Here is a 21,133-nt window from a genome sequence, read left to right as displayed (position 1 = left end):
GGCTGGAGTTGCTGAAACACAATGATAAGATAAGATACACCTTTATTGAACCCTGTGGGCAAATTCAGGTCAGTCATAGCAGCAACAGCAGTAAATGTGAAACACAGGTTACATGTACATGTTAGAGTAGAGTGACAAGAGATAGGTCCTCACATTTATTTTGTGTGATTAATTAGCGTTAATTTGTGAGATTGATTAGCGTTAATTCAAACTGATTTGTTAGGACCTTCAAGATGAAATGAAAATTGAGTAAAACAAGGGCTTATAGAGTCTGACACTAGACATGTGCACTGGATCTGTATGAGTTAACATAAAGTATATTCTATCAATAGATATACTTTATAAATATAAGTATAAAAGTACAATCTATCACCAATAAATGTATGCATGTATCTACATCTATCGCTTATGAGTGGATAAATGAACATGAATGACTATCAACAGTGGATATGAGACTGAATATAATGTATACAGTGCCTTCAACAGCGAGTATCTGGACAATACTTGTACAGTCTAGCAACAAATCATATGTATGATTAAGAGTGAGGGATACAAGATCTCTTTTACGAGCATCCTACACACATATTCTCAATTAAAAAAGAATATAAAATGAACAGAATGTGTCTTGTAATCACAGATTCAGTAATATTTCTAGAAAGTAGAGCTCCGCAATATACAGCATATACATGCTGATCCACACAGAAAAATACTCCTCATTTTCCCTCTTCGCTTCTACACAATACAAAACATGCAGAAGCACAATGCATCTCAGTAAATAGAATAAAGTAGTCCAGTGGAGTTGTTTTTCTCCACTGGTTGTTTTTCAACCCTGTCCCCATACGCTTCACAGATGGAAAATAATTCCCTGTTCCTCCCTCTCTTTTTTTACACCAGTTTTAAATGTATAATTGCATTTCCTTCACATGCACAGTATAGATCAACCTTTGCTACAAGGGGTGGGCTTTCTCCTTATCTCCCACCTCTGTTTCAAAGTTCTACACTTATCTATCCCATGCTCAGGTGGCATATTGCTGTGCATATTTTCCATTATCCTACCCCATACGTGTTTGTTTTCCCATTGCCTTTCACTTTGATTACCCACTTAACCACAACAAACTAAAAAGATCTAGATCTCTCCTGCTTATAATGACGTGCCTAAAGTTGAGATACTAGGGTTAAAGTGGTCAAAAATAAATCTTTATCCAACAGTATTTAGTATTATTTGTATTAGTATTTACCAGGAATTAGTATGTCTAGCAAGGGACTGCCTTGCATCTCTGCATCCACAACAAAGAAATACATGTAGGTACTCTACCTGTGGTATTCGCTTCAAACACTGAAGCACCTTCTTGCTTCAGTCCCTTTGTGAAACAATGTTGATTGTCCCCTGCCTGCGCAGCACAGCTCCAGGTGAGAGCAGTAGCCTTCAATATTCCTCCCTTGAGTAATGGAGCTGGAAACAATGCACTACAGCTTATATTTGACCTCCTACTTGGTGACCAATGGTGATTGGCCAGCCATTGGTCGTAAATATGATGAAATAACTGATAATTTGTCCACCAGGTTCAGTGTAAGCATGGCAATTGTGTTTGTCTGGGTCCTAAAAGTATTGCGCAGTCATTTATAAAATAGGTCAAGTATTTATCCTGGCTTGAGACAGACTGTGAATGTCAGGCAGGAATCTTTTCAGTACAAACATGATGGGGACAGAGCCAAATGTGAATCCCTTTGAGGAGTGTTGTAATTGGAAGTGGATGATTTAGAATCTAAATAATCTTTTAGATGATTTTATGTCTCAGGAAACCACCAGATATAGTGAATATATAGAAAATAAAATTGAATGGGGAAGACTACAGTTAAGGAAAATAGCCACTCTACAAGCTCACAACGTGTCGCATGGCGCACACAATGATTTGCCCTGGACAACTAAAGGTTAATGAAGACATAACTAATGAATGAACAAGTGAACATTCAGCCTTATGTAATCATGCATCATGATGTTATCAAGGACAATACTGTAAGTACTGGACAATAGGTTGACATTAATGTTTCACAACTTGTAATAAATCCTTTGCATCATGGATGACCTTTATCCTTTAATTTCTAATGATTATGACAGGGGTGTAGCACCAAATTCTGGGCCCTGGGACAGTTGCACAACTTGTAATGAATCCTTTGCATCATGGATCACCGCTATCCTTTCATTTCTACTGATTATGATCGGGGTGTAGCACCAAATTCTGGGCGCTCATCGCAAATATTTTGGGGTGGTCCCTGCTGTTCTGCCTGGAACACTTTTCACTCTAATTTACAATTAAGCATCAATATAACTATACAACAAAGGTGAGCACTAAGGAAGAGCGGTCACCTCGATTTTGTCCAAAATGTAAAAAAAAAATATATATATATATTTAAAAAATGGTCTTAAGTAATGTTAAGTATAGATACACACGGATATAGACGGGAACGCCCAGGAACGCCCCATTCGATTTTAGCTTGGGGGAAAACAGAACGATCTGCCTCATAGAGTTACATCATACACGATCGTTTGGATCACTTTCAGAGCTATTTTATCCATCCATTTATCCAACAATCCATCAGGAGGACAGCTGGAACACAATCGTCCACTCGCCCTCGGAAAAGTTGACTTATTATTAAGATATATGAGACTAAAAAGACCAAACATTGCCAATCTATGAGCTCACAGCGCGTCGAAACGTGACGCGTTGTAACTGTGAGCTAGATTGGCAATGTTTGGTTTATGTTCCCCCCAGAATACCTAAACTGGGGTTCATGTGGTTTATCAGATTATCTTTATATCTTATTGCATGAGTCAAGTTTCAGCACAAGCACCACTGAGATCGGAGATCTGTTTCCATCTCCGTCTGAATACCAAAACACTCGCCCCAAAACACAGTCGGCCCGGGGAAAACCCGCCAGGATTCACCTGGTATTCCTAAACGTAACCTCAGTAAAACTATGCCTAAACATAACCTTATTCCTAAACGTAACCTCAGTAAAACGGTGCCAAAACATAACCTTATTCCTAAACTGAACCTCAGTAAAACCATGCCTAACCCTGAACTTATTTCAAACCTTATCCTCTGTACAACAAATTCAAGAATACAAGAACCGCTGGTCGGTGAGAAAAATGGGGGCGAGCGTGTTTTGGGGCGAGTCCTGGTTACCTCTCGTCTCGTCGAGTGTTTAATCGCCTGGTAGACACTATTACAAGATATGATCAATTAAACTTACCATAATATCAAAACCCAACAGCCATTAAGTCATCAATAATGTTTATAGTGAATTTGAAGTACAGTTTAGAGACAGTTTTGTGAACGGCACATACCGACGCCATTATCATTTGGCGACGTGCGCCATTTAATATCATGCAGGATTTACACACTGCTTTAGCTCCGTGTTCAATACCAGATTTACAATTGTGTTTTGTGTAGGTTTTTAAACGAGGATAGCCGGGTTTGGCTTGTTTTGTGAGTAAATCGCTGCATGTTGAACTGCGTTTCCAAACTGTAATGGCGTCGATGTCTCCTGTACTTGGAATTCACTAAAACGTGTTCTATAAACATCATTGATGAATGAATGGCTTTTTCTTTTTGATATTATGATAAGTTTAATTGATCATATCTATAGAAAATGTAATAGTAATCTCTTACCAGGCGATTAAATCAAATCAAATCTCGGGCCATTGTGTTGTTGGATCCTTGGATATAAACAAGTGATCTAAATGAAAAGCAGTATAAAAAAAGTCTATGGACTAAAAGGACGGGACATCACCCATTGGTTTCTACAGATCATCATATATGGCCCTCATGACCCATATATGGGATATGCTGATGATCCCTGATGACATGGGATCTCCATATATGGACATAAAAGGGACAAGGACAGACAGATACAGAGATCTCCATTTGGGAATAAAAGGGACACAGGCAGATGTGCACCATTCTAGTGTTTTAAAGAGTATGCCTGACTTACAAATAATTGCTCTATCGTGCTCAGATTTCCTGTGGCATGTGATCCTTATGGCTGCATTCAGTTGTAAAGATGGAAGGATCACCACATTATGAAAAACACTTTAATAAAGTGTGATATGTAATTTTGACGTAGATCCATGATGACCTTTTGCATGTGTAGAACCTATGTATCCTGTCAATTACTGTTACTTAATCACTTTAAACCGGCGTCCCAATTTTGCGCATGTCATTACAAACAAAAATCTTCAACAATTTTCAAAAACCGTAAATCTTTTTTGAAAAGACAAGTTCACAATACATCACGATGCGTTGTCAGCTTGTAGATTTGCTTTTCTCGCCACACAATACTGTAGTACGACAAAGTATAAAATACACGTTACGTGGTTAACTCTACACCATCAAATGGTAATTCAGTAATTATTAACCCCCCAGAAGCAATGTTGAGATAAAAATGTTAGCTTAAAAAAAAATATATATATATATAAATATTTAAAGATTTGCACACATTTTCACGATTTTTAAAAAGTAGCAGATTTACAAGGTTGTAGCGCAGTGTTCTACAGTGCAGACTGTAGGACTTAAAGGAGTACACAATGGACATTGTCACGGACGTTGTCACGGACATTGACACAATGTCATGGACATTGTGTCAGCAAAGCTTGCGCAGGCTTATCAAAGATTCTAGCCACCCCAACCTGTATCCGATGCTACCAAAGGGAAATTGGCTTCATAGCTTCAGAGCCACTCGCAGTGGATTGCGAAATAGCTTCTTCCCCCAGACAATCAGGCATATGAACGATCGGGCCAGGGGAAAATGATGATAAGCTTGGGAAACGCTATTACCCTTGAACCTTGAAACAGGCAGTTAGTCTTTTGGCTCTTTTCAACTACAAGAACTATGCGTACTGAGTCTGCCGACGCCGTGCAATGAAATATACTTCACAGGTTCTGGATTTGTTTCCATACGCTACGGCTTGGTTTCAGATAAGGTTCTCAGAAACTAATTTGGGCCGTGGGCCTGCACAGGAGGACCCTGAGATGTGGGAACTCAGAACTTTCAAATGTTTTGTAAAACCGCTAAAATAGCTGGCTCACGAAAATAGCTGTCTCACAAGCTCAGTTGTGAGCTTGTAGATCTGCAATTGTTTTTTTTATTATTAGTTTTATTCATACCTCCCTGGTTCTGATTATAATGGAAACCTAAACCACAACAAAACTTTCACAGGCCCTCTGGGTCCTTGAAAGTTCTTGAAAGTTCCAGGTTAAAGGTTCTGTGATACCCTTCATATTCATGCTTTCAGCTTTGGTGCACCTGATTCTTGGAACCTCTTGCAACAAGAGCTTAAACTGAATACCCTGGCATCTATTGGCCATTTTAGGAATTTATATATTAACCGTGCATTACCTGTATGCAACTATTTTAACTGATTGCTGTCAACATGCAACTGTTTTAACTGTTTTCAACATTTTCGTTTTTCTTTTTGTTGTTGTTATGTTATATATGTGTGTAATCTCGGCATCATTGTAAATGAGGGTCTCCCTTAATGATCACTCCGAGAATCTTAAATAAAGGTTCAATGAATATTTAAAAAGAGCCATTTGTCTGCCTTGCTGAAAGGCACAGGAGATGATGAGGGTTGGAGATTTTCTTTCCCTTTGCTGAGCTGGTCTGGATCTCTGAGTGGACAATCTTCTCACAATCTGCTCTTCTCACGCTCTCTTTCTCTTTCTCTCCCTGCCTTTTACCAGCAAATGTGACTAATTCTTTACTCAGTGACTCAATATTGTACAGTCACTATGTCTTCTTTAACAAATGGCTAACATCACACAATTAACCACTTAAAACCTAGCTATTTTCAGCAAAGGGATTTGTTGAAAAAAAGAGTGGTCCAAGTACAGAGCTGACCCCAGTCAGCTAAGTATTAGTTTACCAAGTTCAGACGGTTTAAGAGAGACAAGCCAGCCCTAGAAGGAAAAGGGGAAGGAGAGGTCATTGATGACATATGACCTTTGTAATCCACACCACTCCACAGCAACCTCCCACTTCTCATGAGCAGTGGTGGAAAACGTGCTCACATGTTTTACTTAAGTAAAAGTATCAATACTGTAATGTAGAAATACTCTTGTGACAAGTAAAAGTCCGGAATTGACTTGAGTAAAAGTACAAAAGTATTGGTATCAAAATGTACTTAGTAGAAAGTAGAAATGACTCATTATTCAAAATGTCCCATTTCACAAGTTTTCAAGTGTACATGTAAAATATCAGATCTACAAGCTCACAATGCGTTGCATGGTGACGCATTGTGAGCTTGTAGATCGGCTATTTTCAAATGGCCGAAATATATATAGGGCTGAAGTGGGTAATGTGTGTTTTGTAATAATAATCAAAATCTAGAAAGTAACTTAAATAATTGTATAGGAGTAAAAGTATAATATTTGCCTCTGAGATGTTTTGGAGTAAAAGTAAAATTATTATTATTAATTATACTCCAGTAAAGTAAAAGTTCCTCAAAATTGTAAAAAAAAAAAGTACTTGAGTAAATGTACTTAGTTACTTTACACCACTGCCCACTTCTCGTGACACAATAGCCAACGCTTTGTGACGACATCGGCGACTCCTTTATGTCGCTCCCGAATCAGTTCAAGTTGTACTGTGGTGACAGCTGTGTTTGAGCCCAGGGTCGGGAGGTTACATGTGGGATATTGGGTGAGTCTGAAAGGCCCCCCCTTGGCCCCGTGTCTATTGACATGCTTCATTAAATAAACTCCCACCACCCTTCCCGAAACGCCTCTCTTTATAGGATTAGGCTCCAACAAACATCTCTTCATCCTGAGGAGTGAAGCCACTTCACTCTCCTACCCTTACCTCTCGCTCCAGCACCAGTGGTGTAAAGTAACTAAGTACATGTACTGAAGTACTGCACTTATGTGCAATTTTGAGTTTTTTTTAAACTTTCTTCAGTATTCATAATTTTCAGTACTTTTACTTCTACCCCACTACATCTCAAAGGAAAATATTATGCTTTTACTCCACTACAATTCTATGAAATCTTTTGTTACTAGTTACTTTGTAGATTTTGATTATTATTACAAAACACACTTCAGCCCTATAAATATTTAGGCCATTTGAAAATAGCAGATCTACAAGCTTACAATGCGTTGAGATGCGACGCATTGTGAGCTTGTAGATTTGCTATTTTCAAAAGATTAGAGTTGTAACAGGTTTGATTTACAGTACCCTTTTTGCACGCACGCACGCACGCACGCACGCACGCACGCACGCACGCACGCACGCACGCACGCACGCACGCACGCACGCACGCACGCACGCACGCACGCACGCACGCGCACACACACACACACACACACACACACACACACACACACACACACACACACACACACACACACACACACACACACACACACACACACACACACACACACACACACACACACACACACACACACACACACACACACACACACACACACACACACACACACACACACACAGTCAAACACACAGGGAGCCAGACATGCAAATGTAGAGATGGGCATTGACAAACATGGCCACACAGATGCAAACTGACAGACATGCGCACAAATACGTTGCGAATCACAACAGATGCAGGTGCATACACACACACACACACACACACACACACACACACACACACACACACACACACACACACACACAGCCCCCCCAAGGGCTTCTTCAACTAAAGACTTCTTTACTTTTTGGTGGGGCGAGGCTAGAAGATAGTGTCATAGGTCCAGTGACCAATGGCATCGCTCCCAGCTGTGACCTTGGGCCTGGTCGCCAATGGCTAGGGCCTCAGATGGCACTTTATATCCCGGGAATCGCACCCCACGTTTAAAAGCCAGCAATAGGGGCTACCGTTTCCCTATATGGCAACATATCACCACACTGAGGAATATATCACAACAGAACAACAACAAATAAAACGATAGAAGGTAAAAAAAAAAAAGAACCTAACAAGTTAAAGGATTCCTCAGAGCCTGCTTTCAGATCCATCTGAAAGCAATTCAGAGGTAATGACACTTTTTTTTTTGCTGTGTATTTATTTAGAGTAGAATAAGTTCACAGGGGAGGAATGACATGCAATACGTCTTGGCTAGAAATTCTTTCCTAGAATATACAACCAGAAGGTTACTGTGGAATGATGGTCAGCTACCAGTTCACTCCTGTAAGGAAACTCTTTTAATAGCTCACCATCAAACAAAGTAACCATAGATGATAAGAAAGGGGTGAGTTTAGTAAATGCTACTAAACATTACATAGAGGAGTTAACGTGATAAGACACATTCCTTATATTGTCTATTTGATTTTGAAATATTTGCTTTAAGCTTTAATCATGTTTTTACAAAGTTTTCTTGTTCTTTACGAATAGCATTTTCTGTTTACTTATTTGATGTGTTTAGATTTTTATTTTCCTAATGTTGTCTAAAGTGTCTTGCTCTGCTTGCTGTTAGCAAAACTAATTGCACCTCATAAAGCTGTACTCTACTAATTGATCTGACTGTTTATAAATATGATTATACTATAACATTTTCCAATGTATTATTATTAAATATTATATAGTATTAGGATATTGTAAATGTTACCAACTAGTGATTTTTTTTAAATGCTTGAATTCTCCTTGATTATACCTCATACTTGAGCAAGAATGGATTACAAATGAATATGCTAGCTTGCTTGGTTAAGAATTACGTGATGTTTTTTTTTTTTTTTTACCATTCTCTGTACTGCTATGTTACAATTGTACCTGATGCTCATGGTTTTAACCCTCTTTCGTGGAAGTTTAATCAGCAACATTCCAGGGGGCAGACCATGGAGGCACTGACTGTGCTACTGTCTCTGTTGGGACTGCACATGGTCATGGGAATGGGGTATGTATACATTGGATGGGGTCAAACAGTACTTAATGGCCTCTTCTTTTATTACCACTTCTAAACTGGCATCTCTAAAATGTTCTAATGCTAAAAAGTTCATCAAATTGCACAAAGAAAGCAGATACAACACAACCAACCAATTGCATTGCAGCCATTGTGAGCTTATAGATTGGTTATTTCGCCGTGAAATACTTATGGTATCGCGTGACAAACTGTGTTGCTTGTCGACAAGGACTGATTTTCAAGCGAAGTACAGGTCGCATTGCCACGTGTTCACTTGAAAAACAGTTATTGTTGAAAATAGACACCGTCCGCTAAATAAATTCAGCTTCACAGTGAAGGGAGCGACACAGAAGATAATAAAGAAAGAGAAAGACGGGACAAGATGAGATGAAGATAGAGAGAGATAGATAGATACAGATTAATACACCTACATGGGGTCATTTATTTTCCTTCTCTGGTCATGATAATACCAACTTCCTAAGGTATTGATACTTCCTCATCAAACCAATATTCTAAATGTTTTATTTGCACATGCATTCCATACATTCCATTGGGCTGGACCACACATGGACAAATGACATCATCAACTTGCGATGGGCATTGTCCCTCTTGAGTAAAAGATGAACCGTTTCTAAAATAAATTAAATATTTAGTTTTAGTTATAAAGGGAAATTATAATGTATTAAGGCATATAAGGCTTCTTAGCCATGGATCCTATTAAATATAATAATAATGATAATAATAAAATGTATATTAACACATTTAAAAAAAAATCTATACATTTTGATTTTAAATGTACTCTCAAGTCTCTATTGTTGCTCTATTGTTGCTATTGCTGTGCCAATATTATTTGCTACTGGTGTATAAACTTATTAACCGTATAAGCGACTAATAGTTTAGTGTAAATGTGCCTTGGTTTGAATCGTTCTCCAGACACTGGTGTGAACACACGGAGGAGGAGAGAGTGGAGCGAGTTCTGTCTCCACGTCTGCAGCTGGAGGTGAGCTGCTCTGAGGTGTACCGGTACAACACCCAGGACTGGAGGCTGGATGTGGACAGGATGCGACACAAGCACGGCGGAGACGATGGCATCGCACTCTATTACAAGCAACAGGGGCCCAACGCGGCCTGCTACCTGTACAAGTAAGTGAACCCCGGGTTCGGTCGATCCACTGTTTCAACGTGTTCGAAATGAACCCATTAAGACCGGGAACGCATCTGTGTCATTTTAAGATTGCTTTGGCTATTCAAAAATAGCAGAACTGCTATTTTTTAGAAACACTGTGGAAAATGTGTGCAAATCTTTGAATATAATATATATATATATATATATAAGGCGAACTTTTTTAACTCCGATCTGTGCTTCTGGGGGGCCCCTGGAATACATATTTTGAGATGAGGGTCCGCACGGCCAAATATATATAATTTTGGCAGTCCTTGACATGGAAAAGTTAGGATTTAGAAATCATTTTTAGATATGTATTTGGCCGCGGACCCCTGTCTCAATTTTTTTGTTCCAGGGACCCCTATGAAGCAAAGATTTCAGCTAAAAATGTTCGCTTTAAAAATATACATATTCAAAGATTTGCAGAAAGGTTCAAGATTTTTCAAAAATAGCAGATCTACAAGCTCGTAGCGCGGCACTCGGTGCCGCGCTACGAGCTTGTATGTCTGCTATTTTTGAATAGCCAAAGAAATCTTTAAGTGACACAGATGCGTTCCCCGGATTGAATGGGTTGACAGAGCCGAGTCGTGTGGTCTCACTCTGATCTGTGTGTCTTCTTCAGACCCCCAGAGACGGAGACTCAGCGAGTGAACAAGACGGTGCGAGGTTGCTGTGAGGGCTGGGGAGGCCCGCGCTGCTCACAAGGTAAGGGCAGGGAAACAACCAACCAACCAAGCCTCTGGCTCATTGCAGTATTTGCGTACGTTCCCGAGAGGACGTCACCAAGTGTATTTAGTTTAAAGACGTCATACTGTCAACGATAAATCACTATCATAAACATCCCTTTGTAAACGTATTTCTAACCATTGTGAGACAACATAAACTCTCAGAGAAACATCTTTTAGTAACTAGCTAGCCTACCATGAATGTTTTTGTTTTTTTTGTACATTCTCGGAGTTATACAGACCCATAAGGGTCCATTTGGTATTGTCCCTGGACCCCATGTTAAACACACAATAGCATGTTGAAACCATATATAGCAGCAAAGCATACAGTGTCGCAATTTTCTTAACTCTGTCTCCATGTCTCCATCTCAACCTCCATCCATCCAGGTGTGGGTGTCCGTGGACAGTGTTTCTCCACGTGGAGCTGTGAGGAGTTTCCTGGGGTCCACAACTCCTCTCTGATGGCCATGGAGCAGTGTTGTAGCAGCCTCTGGGGGCTCAGCTGGAGGAATGCCTCCGACCACACCTGCTTGTCCTGTACCTACACCCTACTGCCTGGTCAGTGAGCATGCATGTTCAACTTCACACACTGTGCAAAAACCATGATATCTCTCCTGGCCAAGGGGGGGATTCCCTCTATCAAAATCATGCAATAAAACCACAGGGTTACAGCAGTTTGAGATAACACAATAAATACTTATTTCCATTGTAGTCCTCTCACAACCAACAGTTAAAAAAACACATTACAATACAAAACAAACAACAGTATACATACATAAAAACAAGCGCTCCACTATCTTTCCCTACAGTATAGGGACAGATATACTGATATATCTTTCCTATACAGTACATGCAACATTACTCTCTGTGCATATACTGTAAATGCATCATGCAACTTCACACACTGTGCATGTACATGCATCACACACTGCATGCAACTTCACACACTGTGTATTCATATAACACACTCTTTGCATGTGTCCAAAGTGTTGAAAGGTGCTGTGCTTTTTGTGTTTGACTAACAAACTTCCATGTTGTTTGGGAACTTTCAACAAGTATGTGTAGCGTTACAAAGCAACGTTTTTAGCAAGACAGAGCAGTCACTTAAATATCCTAAAGGACCTGGCTACTACAGAGAGAACCAGTTGTTTAGAGTAGACCAATACGCTGTAGTGTGCTATATACACTGGGAAATAACTCAAATAGATCCAAGCAAGATACTGTGTCTGACGTACATGTTAATCCAGAGTAAAGGGCCAGGGGTTGGGAAATGTGTCCAATAAAGAACTAGACAAATAATTGTTTTCCTTTCTGTACCTGACTCTGTAAGCATCTGTCTAATCTACCGGTATTTATCTTTCGTTGCTGCTCTATGTCTTGCTTTTCTGCTTCTCTTTGTGCCATTCCACCCCCCCACCACCCTCACACCCCCACTCACTCACTCACCATTCGTTCTAATTCTCTTCTCTGCAATGTATCATAAATGTATCATATTTGTTAGACCTCCTGTTGTCCCTTTTCCTGCGTGTGAGGGTCTCCATGGTCTAGCACCAAGATCCCCTGATTATGCTGCTATCTGCATCTCTGGGGTGGCACAAAGACACTGATCTCACCCCTTTCTCTGTTGTTTGCCTCTATACAGACTCCCAGTCCTCCCCCCTGGTACGTGGGGGCCTGCTGGGGAGCACCAGAGCTCCACAGGCGTCAGCCACTTGCATGAGCTGGGGAGGAGCCCACTATCGCTCCTTTGACAGGAAGCACTTCCACTTCCAGGGCAGCTGCACCTACCTGCTGGCCTCCTCTACGGACGGAACCTGGGCCGTCTATATCAGCACCGTCTGCGATGGCGGAGCGGAATGCAGCAAGGTAAGTGCAATGCATTTGTTGTTTTCAATGTCTAGAAGACTGTATGGAAACAATCACAGTATGGGTGGGGGGGGGGGGGGGGGGGGCTTTGACTAATGCAGGACTAGTGAGCCCCAAGAGCCTGAGATACAGAGGTGTGCATGAAAATGCATGTTCATTTTGTCCATTACATTTGCTATGGTGAAATGGTCAGTATTGATTCAAAGTTGTTTATTGTGGAACTCGCATACAGCACAGCTACCACTAGAACAGCTACAGTCTGCAGTCTACACTGTGTCATTGTTCTGTCACCTTGCATTGCATTAGGTCATTATCCTGTTTATTGGCATTACATTAGAGGTCATTGTTCTGTCGTTTTGCATAACATTAGGTTTTTGTTCTGTTTCTTGGCATTACATCCATTGTCATTGTTCTGTCACTGAAAGTGACTCACTTTGCATTACATTAGGCTGTTGACGGCAATGCAGTACAAATATCTGATCATATGATTTTTTCTGTCTGTGTGTTTGTGCATGCGTGCATATGTGTGTGCATGGGTGTGTGTGTGTGTGTGTGTGTGTGTGTGTGTGTGTGTGTGTGTGTGTGTGTGTGTGTGTGTGTGTGTGTGTGTGTGTGTGTGTGTGTGTGCGTGTGCGTGCGTCCGTGCGTGCGTGTGACTCTACCCCATCAGGCTCTCAGGATGATGCTGGGTCTAGACTTGGTCTCAGTCCGTCACCGGAATTTAACTCTCAACAACCTCCCTGTCCCTCATGGAGAACCACTCTTCCAAAATGGTACTTTTCACTCATTTCACATCCCTTTGTAATATGATAGCTTATGTATATGCTTATGTGTCACAGTTTCAATCAATCAATCAATCAATCAATCAATCAATTGTCTATTGAACCCACAGAACTCACATCTATAAGACGTTTAGCACAGACTTACTTTGTACAACTGGTTACTACAGACAGTCAGAGCTTTTGTTTTGTTTCATGTCTTGTTTCATCCAGGAGTAAGTGTCTACTGGCTGGGGGACTTTGTCTTTGTGGAGAGCGGTCTGGGGGTCAGGGTGAAGTTTGACCTGGCTAACACTGTCTACCTGACAGTGACCGCTGACCACATGGCTGCCACCAGGGGGCTATGTGGAGTCTACAACAACAACGCTGATGGTGAGACGCACGCACCCACGCACACGCGCCGAAATGTAGAAGCAGCGGCTTCTGAAGGAGCGCTAAAACAGTGAAACGCGCCGATAGTTAATAGATGGTTAATAGATCACTCACACCCTGTTAGTTAAATAGTTATTAATGACTTGTTAACTATACATTAGTGATTTATAACGGCCTTATACATATTTATTAGACCACGAATAAGCTATTAGTAAACTAATTACTAATGTGAAGTATGTGTTAGTAGTTTATATGTTATTGGGACGTTGCAACTATCCCATATTTACTCATGTTAGTAAATGTGGAATGGTCAATCAGTTCTTCATTGCCCCATGGGAAACCTTCATCATTGTTTCACGTTATCATGCTTTGCTACAAGCACACATTATGCTGTACAGTACACCCAGAGGCTTACACTGTTTGTTTTTCTGGATCTACAGATGATTTCACCACAATGAGTGGAGCTGTGTCCCAGTATGCTGCCAGCTTTGGAAATTCATGGAGAGTACCTGACCAACAGACTGAGGTACTGCGCTGAACTCATTCTGTGCAACTTCTATGGTTGCAAAATGACTGCAGTCTTTCTGTGTGATGCACATGAGTCCATTTTGAGCCTTTGCTTTTATCCAGCTAGCTGGTACCTAGCAATGTTTTTTGCTAATGGTCACTGGCTTTGCAGTCATAGGGGCCGTGTCCACAGAAAGTGCTTTTTTTTTTCTTGTCAGAGGCTTTCTGTTATGCATTTCTGTTTCAAAAACATGTTTTAGTGTTCTTGGCATCCAGCGTTCTTTGGCAGAGCGCTCTGGGAGCTTCAAGTCGAAAATAGTTCAAATTTTGGATTGGAGTGCCACTCATTAATGTCACTTTTTCTGACCGACCAATCGAAACCAAGGAGAGGCTCAGTTAAGTGGAAAACTGTCATTAGGGTTTAAGTGGTTAAGTGACATGGTTAAGTGAATGTGTCTTTTGTCTTCATCAGGGCTGTAATGATGCAGCTGAGCTGGGTCACAGCTGTGACGTCACAGGAGACGTGGAGCTGCGCAGACAGGCAGAGGCCATGTGCCACCGGCTCCTGGAGGACCCCTTCAGACACTGCCACCCCCGGGTCAGACACAACTCACTGTCACAATATTGTCAAATAAATGTTTTTCCACTTTGGAATATCTCGAGCCTGTACAGATAAGAGAGCGATACATAAATGGTACAGTAGGACCTACTGTATATAAAAGTAGGATCTACAAGCTCACAACATGGCGTAGCGCGGCGCGTTGTGAGCTTGTAGATGAGCTATTGTCAAGAGATTTGGTGGGAGGGGAAAAAGGTCCGGACCAAGTATAGAGCCCTGGGGGGGGGGGTTCCCCAGGGCTCAAATATATAGTTTTTTTTAATTATTTTTTTAACTTCTTTATATAGGGTTTATTAATATCTGTACAGGAAGTCACACGCTTTTATCAGGCTTCTTCCAGTCTTGGGCATTAAAAGCTGTCAAAAGTTCATGGTCATAGTCTGCAAGCACCATGACAGCTTCAATTGTCTGCAACGATTACAGGTGTTACAGGCAAGGAAACTGTTTTAATTAACAACCACAAATAAGCTTAGTTTAATTGATTGAAATTTAGATAGATAGATTAACTATTAATGAATTAACTAATCAAACAAAGTAAACACAATTAAAATCGGATGAAGAAGACGCAGAAAAACGTTGAATCTTTATTTGCTCGTGAGCTTTATTGCCTTGCGAGGTGTTATCATGCGGTGAAATGAAAGAAGAGTTTGATATGTTGGTTAATGAGTGATGAATGGAGATATCTCTCTCTCTCTCTGTCTGCGCTCATACATTAACCACTTCAGCCCTATATTTATTTCGGCCATTTGAAAATAGCCGATCTACAAGCTCACAATGCCTCGCATTGTGAGCTTGTAGATCTGCTATTTTCAAAAGATTTTTATACATTTGAAAACTTGTGAAATTTTGAATTCCGGACTTTTACTTCCAACAAAGTATTTCTTCAATGCAGTATTGATACTTTTACTTAAGCAAGAAATGTGAGCACTTTTTCCACCACTGGTAGTAGTGTTGCTGTTGTTGTTTGATACGACTGTACCCATGGTCTGAACGTTACTGTGTCCCTGATGCTCAGGTGGATCCGGCGGCGTACGTAGACACCTGCCTGTACCTGTACTGTAGCCTCGGGCCCAAGCAGAGGCAGGCCGCCGTGTGTGACACTCTGGCCAGCTACGCCCGCGAGTGTGCCCAGCAGCACGTCATCGTCACCTGGAGGAGCGCCACGCTCTGCGGTAAACAAAAAGTCACCTTTATGTTCTGGCTCTGGATCCGGGTTTCAGAGCCACCCGCGAGGTTGTGGGTTTGAATTTAGCTCAATGTTATCTTGACTGTTTCACAATAAATATAAGACATACTGTAAAGCAGTGGTTCTCAACCTTTTCAGGCCGTGACCCCCCAAAATAAAGGTATTTGAATTGGGGACCCCCCACCCTGATAAGCATTTGGAATTGTAGATGTTGAGGCATGAAATTTTGTTTCACTCGGTTCCACAGATAAATATTGTGAAAATAGCAGATCTACAAGCTCACAACGCCTCCTGTTGGAGGCGTTGTGAGCTTTCTTATATTTTGGCCAATGTTTGACCAGTTTTTTTTTGTTTTCATATGTGCAAATGTATGATCCTTCAAAGTCAACCAGATTCTCAGTCTGATTCTCCTCCGTCGTCTCTGTTCGTCCCTCAAGGCCGCGTGTGTCCCAGAGGCCAGGTGTTCTCGGACTGCGTGTCCTCCTGTCCCCCCAGCTGTACGTCCCCCCAGGCCCCGGGGCCGGCCGCCGCGGCCTCGGGCCAGTGCAGGGAAGAGTGTGTAGGGGGCTGCGAGTGTCCCCCCGGTCTCTACGTCCACCAGGGCGTCTGTCTGAAGAGAGACGACTGTCCCTGCTTCCACCGCAGACGCTCCTACCAGCCGGGAGACAGTATACAGCAGAGGTGCAACACCTGGTGAGTGCTGTGGGACCATTTATTTTTTCCTGCATTCATCCAGCAGATGGCTTGTTCGGGATGGCTCAGATGAGCGTACGAGGGGCTGTCAGGGTTTAAAGGAGCAGTTCACCCCAAAAATTACTTTTTTTCCTATCAATTACACAATTGAATTTAAGGCTTCAAAGGGTGTGTAATTGATAGAAAATACATATTTTTTGGGGTGAACTACTTGCTCAGGGACACTTTTAAAGAAGACTGGGTGAGGCCTAGGGTTGACCGGCGACCTTCCTCTCTACCTACTGTACGGCTGTGTGTGTGTGTGTGTGTGTGTGTGTGTGTGTTTTTCCTATCTGTAATTTTCTATATCTCTCTTCTTCTTCTTCTTTCTCTCTCTCTCTCTCCATCCTCCTTGTGGGGTCCAGTGTGTGTAGAGCGGGCCAGTGGCAGTGTACTGGGGAGAGGTGTGCGGCCCAGTGCAGCCTAATGGGAGCCCTGCACGTCAGCACCTTTGACAAGAAGGGCTTCTCTGTGCAGGGAGGAGACTGTCCTTTCACTGCGGTGGAGGTAGGACACACGCACGCCACACACACACCCACCACATACTGTACACCACACACAACATGCAATTATACAGACACGCCACATATACACTACACATTACACAACAAGCAAGGCCACATACACACCACAACTGTTAGTACACACGTGTAATGTTTTTTTTCTCCTCATAACATTTTCAGTGAATGATGAGCTTATCTGTTTCTGTGTGTGTGTGTGTGTGTGTGTGTGTGTGTGTGTGTGTGTGTGTGTGTGTGTGTGTGTGTGTGTGTGTGTGTGTGTGTGTGTGTGTGTGTGTGTGTGTGTGTGTTTTCAGGACTTTGTGGACAGGAAACTGGTGGTGAACGTGCGCTGTGGAGAGTGTGGGACAGATAGAGGTGGAGGTGGAGGTGGAGGCAGAGGTGGAGGGATGGGCTGTCTGAAGGAGGTGTCAATCACTGCACTCCGTACCACAGTTACCATCACAGACACTGGTGAGTGACTGGAGTGGTGAACGTGTGTGGTTTACAGTGAACTCACTTGTACACTTGAATCTGTTTACTTACACGTGTTATTTCTTACTAAGAAAGTACAACATGTACAGTATTTATATTTTACAATAATGTTACGTTTCGCTACGTTACGCTACATTACGTAATGTTACGTTACATTACTGTTTTTTTCTTCTTCCAGGTGCAGTGACGTTGAATGGCCAGAGGGAGGCGCTGCCTGTGGTGACAGGGGACCTGGTGGTGCGCAGGGCATCCTCGTCCTTCCTCCTGGTCCAAACCTTTGGTGCCCAGCTGCTCTGGCATCTGGACGGGCCCCTGGCCCTCATAACTCTACAGCCTGGATTTGCAAGCAAGGTAACATTCACACAAAGGACACAGGAGATCCTGTTCCTGACCTATGGACCACGTGGCTCAGGGACCATTGGTTCCCTGGTCTACTTACATGCTTGATATAGGCAAATAAAGCAAACTGGAATAAACTGCTTTTTGCAGTTGTTTCACCTTGGGGTGAATCACTGCACTGCTCTGGGAGTTGCTGTCATTGCGTCGCATTTATTGTGCGATTGACATCCTGTGTTTCAAGGTGCGTGGATTGTGTGGCACACTGACCTGGAATCAGCACGATGACTTCACCACTCCAGAGGGAGATGTGGAGAGCAGCGTGTCGTCCTTTGCCGCCAAGTTCACCACGGGACACTGTAGCTTACCGAGAGGACCGCCTCCAGACACCTGCACCACCTACACCCAGCAGAGACACCATGCAGACAGCGTGTGCTCCATCATTCATAGTCCTGTCTTCCAGGTTTGTTGTGTGTGTGTGTGTGTGTGTGTGTGTGTGTGTGTGTGTGTGTGTGTGTGTGTGTGTGTGTGTGTGTGTGTGTGTGTGTGTTTGTGTATGTGTGCGTGTGTGGGTGTGTGTGTGTGTGTGTGTGTGTTTTAGAGGTCTGCAAGCCTTCTCCTAAAATTCTGCTTTTCATTGACAATGAAATGAGATAATTAAAGGCATAGTACACCCAAAAAACAACAAAAACATATCCATGAATTCAAGTCTCCATGGGGTGACTAATCGATAGAAAAAAAGGTCATTTTGGGGGTGAACTATCCCTTTAATACTCATCTTGTCTCTGAAGCCTGTCGAGTTGGGAGCGAGAATGTGTTGGTGAATGCGATTATTTTTCTTGTGTGTGTGTTATGTCATCAATACTTTCTACCTCATTCTCTGTCTGATCTTCCCTGAATCCTCTCCTTTCGTCTCATGTCCTCTCCTCTAATGTCCGGTAGGCCTGTCATGATGTGGTGGAGAGGGAGCCCTACCTTCGTCTGTGTCTGTCCGAGGTGTGTGGCTGTGCCCCCCAGAAGTCCTGCCACTGCACCGTCCTCACCGCGTATGCGCGCCACTGTGCCCAGGAGGGGGTCCCCGTCCACTGGCGCAACAGCACCTTCTGCCGTAAGTGGATGGACTGTTGGTTTAGTGGTTTTATTAGGGATCCAAGTCATATGCTTCAGTTTGTGTTTAAATGTGTACAAGTCGTCTTGTACACATGTCGGATTGAAGACCCAGGTACCTGATATTGATACCTTGTCTTAGCTTAAAGGGTTAGTTCACCCAAATAATTACTTATTTTCTATCAATTACAAACCCCATGTTTTTTTTTTTTTTTTTCGCATTCCTAAGCCAATAATTTGATGACCGGCGGAAAGATGCTAATTTCTCCGGTAGGAGACTCAAAGTTGACACTTTGAGTCTCCTACCGGAGCAACAGCCGGTCATCAAATTATTGTCTCCCCAATTTTTACACACCCCAAGTCTCCATGGGGTGTGTAATCGATAGAAAAAAGGTCATTTTGGGGGAGAACTATTCTTGATTGAATTTGTATTTGGCATTTACATTGTATTATGATGTGTGTTCAATGTTGACCTGACACTCTCAGGGATCTTAGCATAAACCAATGATCTCTCCTCTCCTCAGCGGTCCAGTGTTCAGGGGGACAGGTGTACCAGGAGTGTGGTCGCGTGTGCGGGGCGTCCTGCTTAGACCTGCGGCAGGGCTGGGGCTGTGAGGCGGAGGACGCTGGTGGCGAAGAGGGCAGTAGGAGCTGTGTTCCAGGGTGCCAGTGTCCCCCGGGCCTGGTACAGGACCACCAAGGCCAGTGCGTGCCCATCAGCATGTGCCCCTGTGTGCACGGAGACAAGATGTATCAGCCCGGGGAAATCTTTCAGAGTAACTGCAACACCTGGTATGTACAGTATTTGTATTACACTTGTAAATGGTTTGCCGTTAAGAGCCGGTTGTACAGTAACATCTGGGGAGTGATAATCGGCTGTTAATGCCTATCAGGATATTCATGTTTTATCATTTATCATGTCAAGTAAAATGTATTTAAAGGGCAGTGCTGTACAGACTACAGAAGGTAGACACGCTCAAACAAGAACCACGGACATGAACAACAAGACATACAGCTCGAAAGGCACAAATAAACAACCAACAAGCAGTTATGGTTGCATTTAATAGACAACCCACGCACCGCTGTCAAGTAACAAGTGATCTATCTATCCATTCATTGTTGTTGACAGCTGGCAGACTCAGACTTATCTTGAGATAGACTTATCTCAGACTTATCTTCTCAAAATGACTGATGGCATCTTCTGAATGCTGTGAATGCACAGTTTGTCAGAATCACTTACAGATCATATTTTCCAAACTCTAGACACTCAAAACAGTGTCCTGCTAGACTCACAAAACAGCAGACAGGACAATAAAGAGAACAGATACTGCTTATTTATAGCCTATAATAAAAACAACCCTCGCCTCTTTATAGCGGCATCCACATGCTGCTTTATCATGTGTGGACATCGTGATAGCGACTCGGAATGAGTCAGCAAGTTTTGTCCTTTGACCCCTTTCTCAGGACAAAAACATATATATTTTGAACTGTTGTTTATGTCATGAGTACACTGACACAGAACGCCATAATTATGCGTCAATAAAGCACTTTAATTTTTTATCTGGAACAAGGTTGATTTTTCATAGTTTCTGCACTATTAATAAAAGCATCAACCTGTATGATTAATAGTTTTGACTCAAAATATTCACCGGAGATTATTTTGTATTATTGTATCGTTTATTCAACATGCCCCCAGTTTGTAAAGCAGAACTGCGTCAGAACCCAGGCCACAGGCCTGTTTTTTTGTGGGATCCCACAATATGTTTTTAATTAACCTTTAACCCTAGCCTACCTAGTTTGCGTCCCAGAATGAGAATGATCCGTGA

General features: G+C 42.2%; 1 protein-coding gene across 1 annotated transcript in view; it reads left to right on the top strand.

Moving 5' to 3' along the window:
* Positions 1-8,853: 8,853 nt before the first annotated feature.
* The window catches only part of sspo (SCO-spondin), a gene marked incomplete at both ends in the record, with an annotated part of 112,269 nt that continues 99,989 nt past the window's right edge, over positions 8,854-21,133 (top strand). The window contains 17 exons of the mRNA XM_084048148.1: positions 8,854-8,912; positions 9,852-10,061; positions 10,706-10,788; positions 11,196-11,366; positions 12,451-12,674; positions 13,345-13,447; positions 13,667-13,825; positions 14,266-14,351; positions 14,805-14,930; positions 15,967-16,123; positions 16,575-16,830; positions 17,235-17,376; positions 17,687-17,843; positions 18,043-18,215; positions 18,445-18,663; positions 19,143-19,308; positions 19,832-20,099. Coding sequence (XP_083904274.1) covers positions 8,854-8,912; positions 9,852-10,061; positions 10,706-10,788; positions 11,196-11,366; positions 12,451-12,674; positions 13,345-13,447; positions 13,667-13,825; positions 14,266-14,351; positions 14,805-14,930; positions 15,967-16,123; positions 16,575-16,830; positions 17,235-17,376; positions 17,687-17,843; positions 18,043-18,215; positions 18,445-18,663; positions 19,143-19,308; positions 19,832-20,099 — 2,759 coding nt within the window. The remainder of the gene's footprint in view (positions 8,913-9,851; positions 10,062-10,705; positions 10,789-11,195; positions 11,367-12,450; positions 12,675-13,344; positions 13,448-13,666; positions 13,826-14,265; positions 14,352-14,804; positions 14,931-15,966; positions 16,124-16,574; positions 16,831-17,234; positions 17,377-17,686; positions 17,844-18,042; positions 18,216-18,444; positions 18,664-19,142; positions 19,309-19,831; positions 20,100-21,133) is intronic.

Source organism: Gymnoscopelus microlampas, assembly GCF_963454915.1.
Source record: "Gymnoscopelus microlampas genome assembly, chromosome: 22".
Lineage (NCBI taxonomy): Eukaryota > Metazoa > Chordata > Actinopteri > Myctophiformes > Myctophidae > Gymnoscopelus > Gymnoscopelus microlampas.
This window is presented reverse-complemented; position numbering and strand designations above follow the sequence as displayed.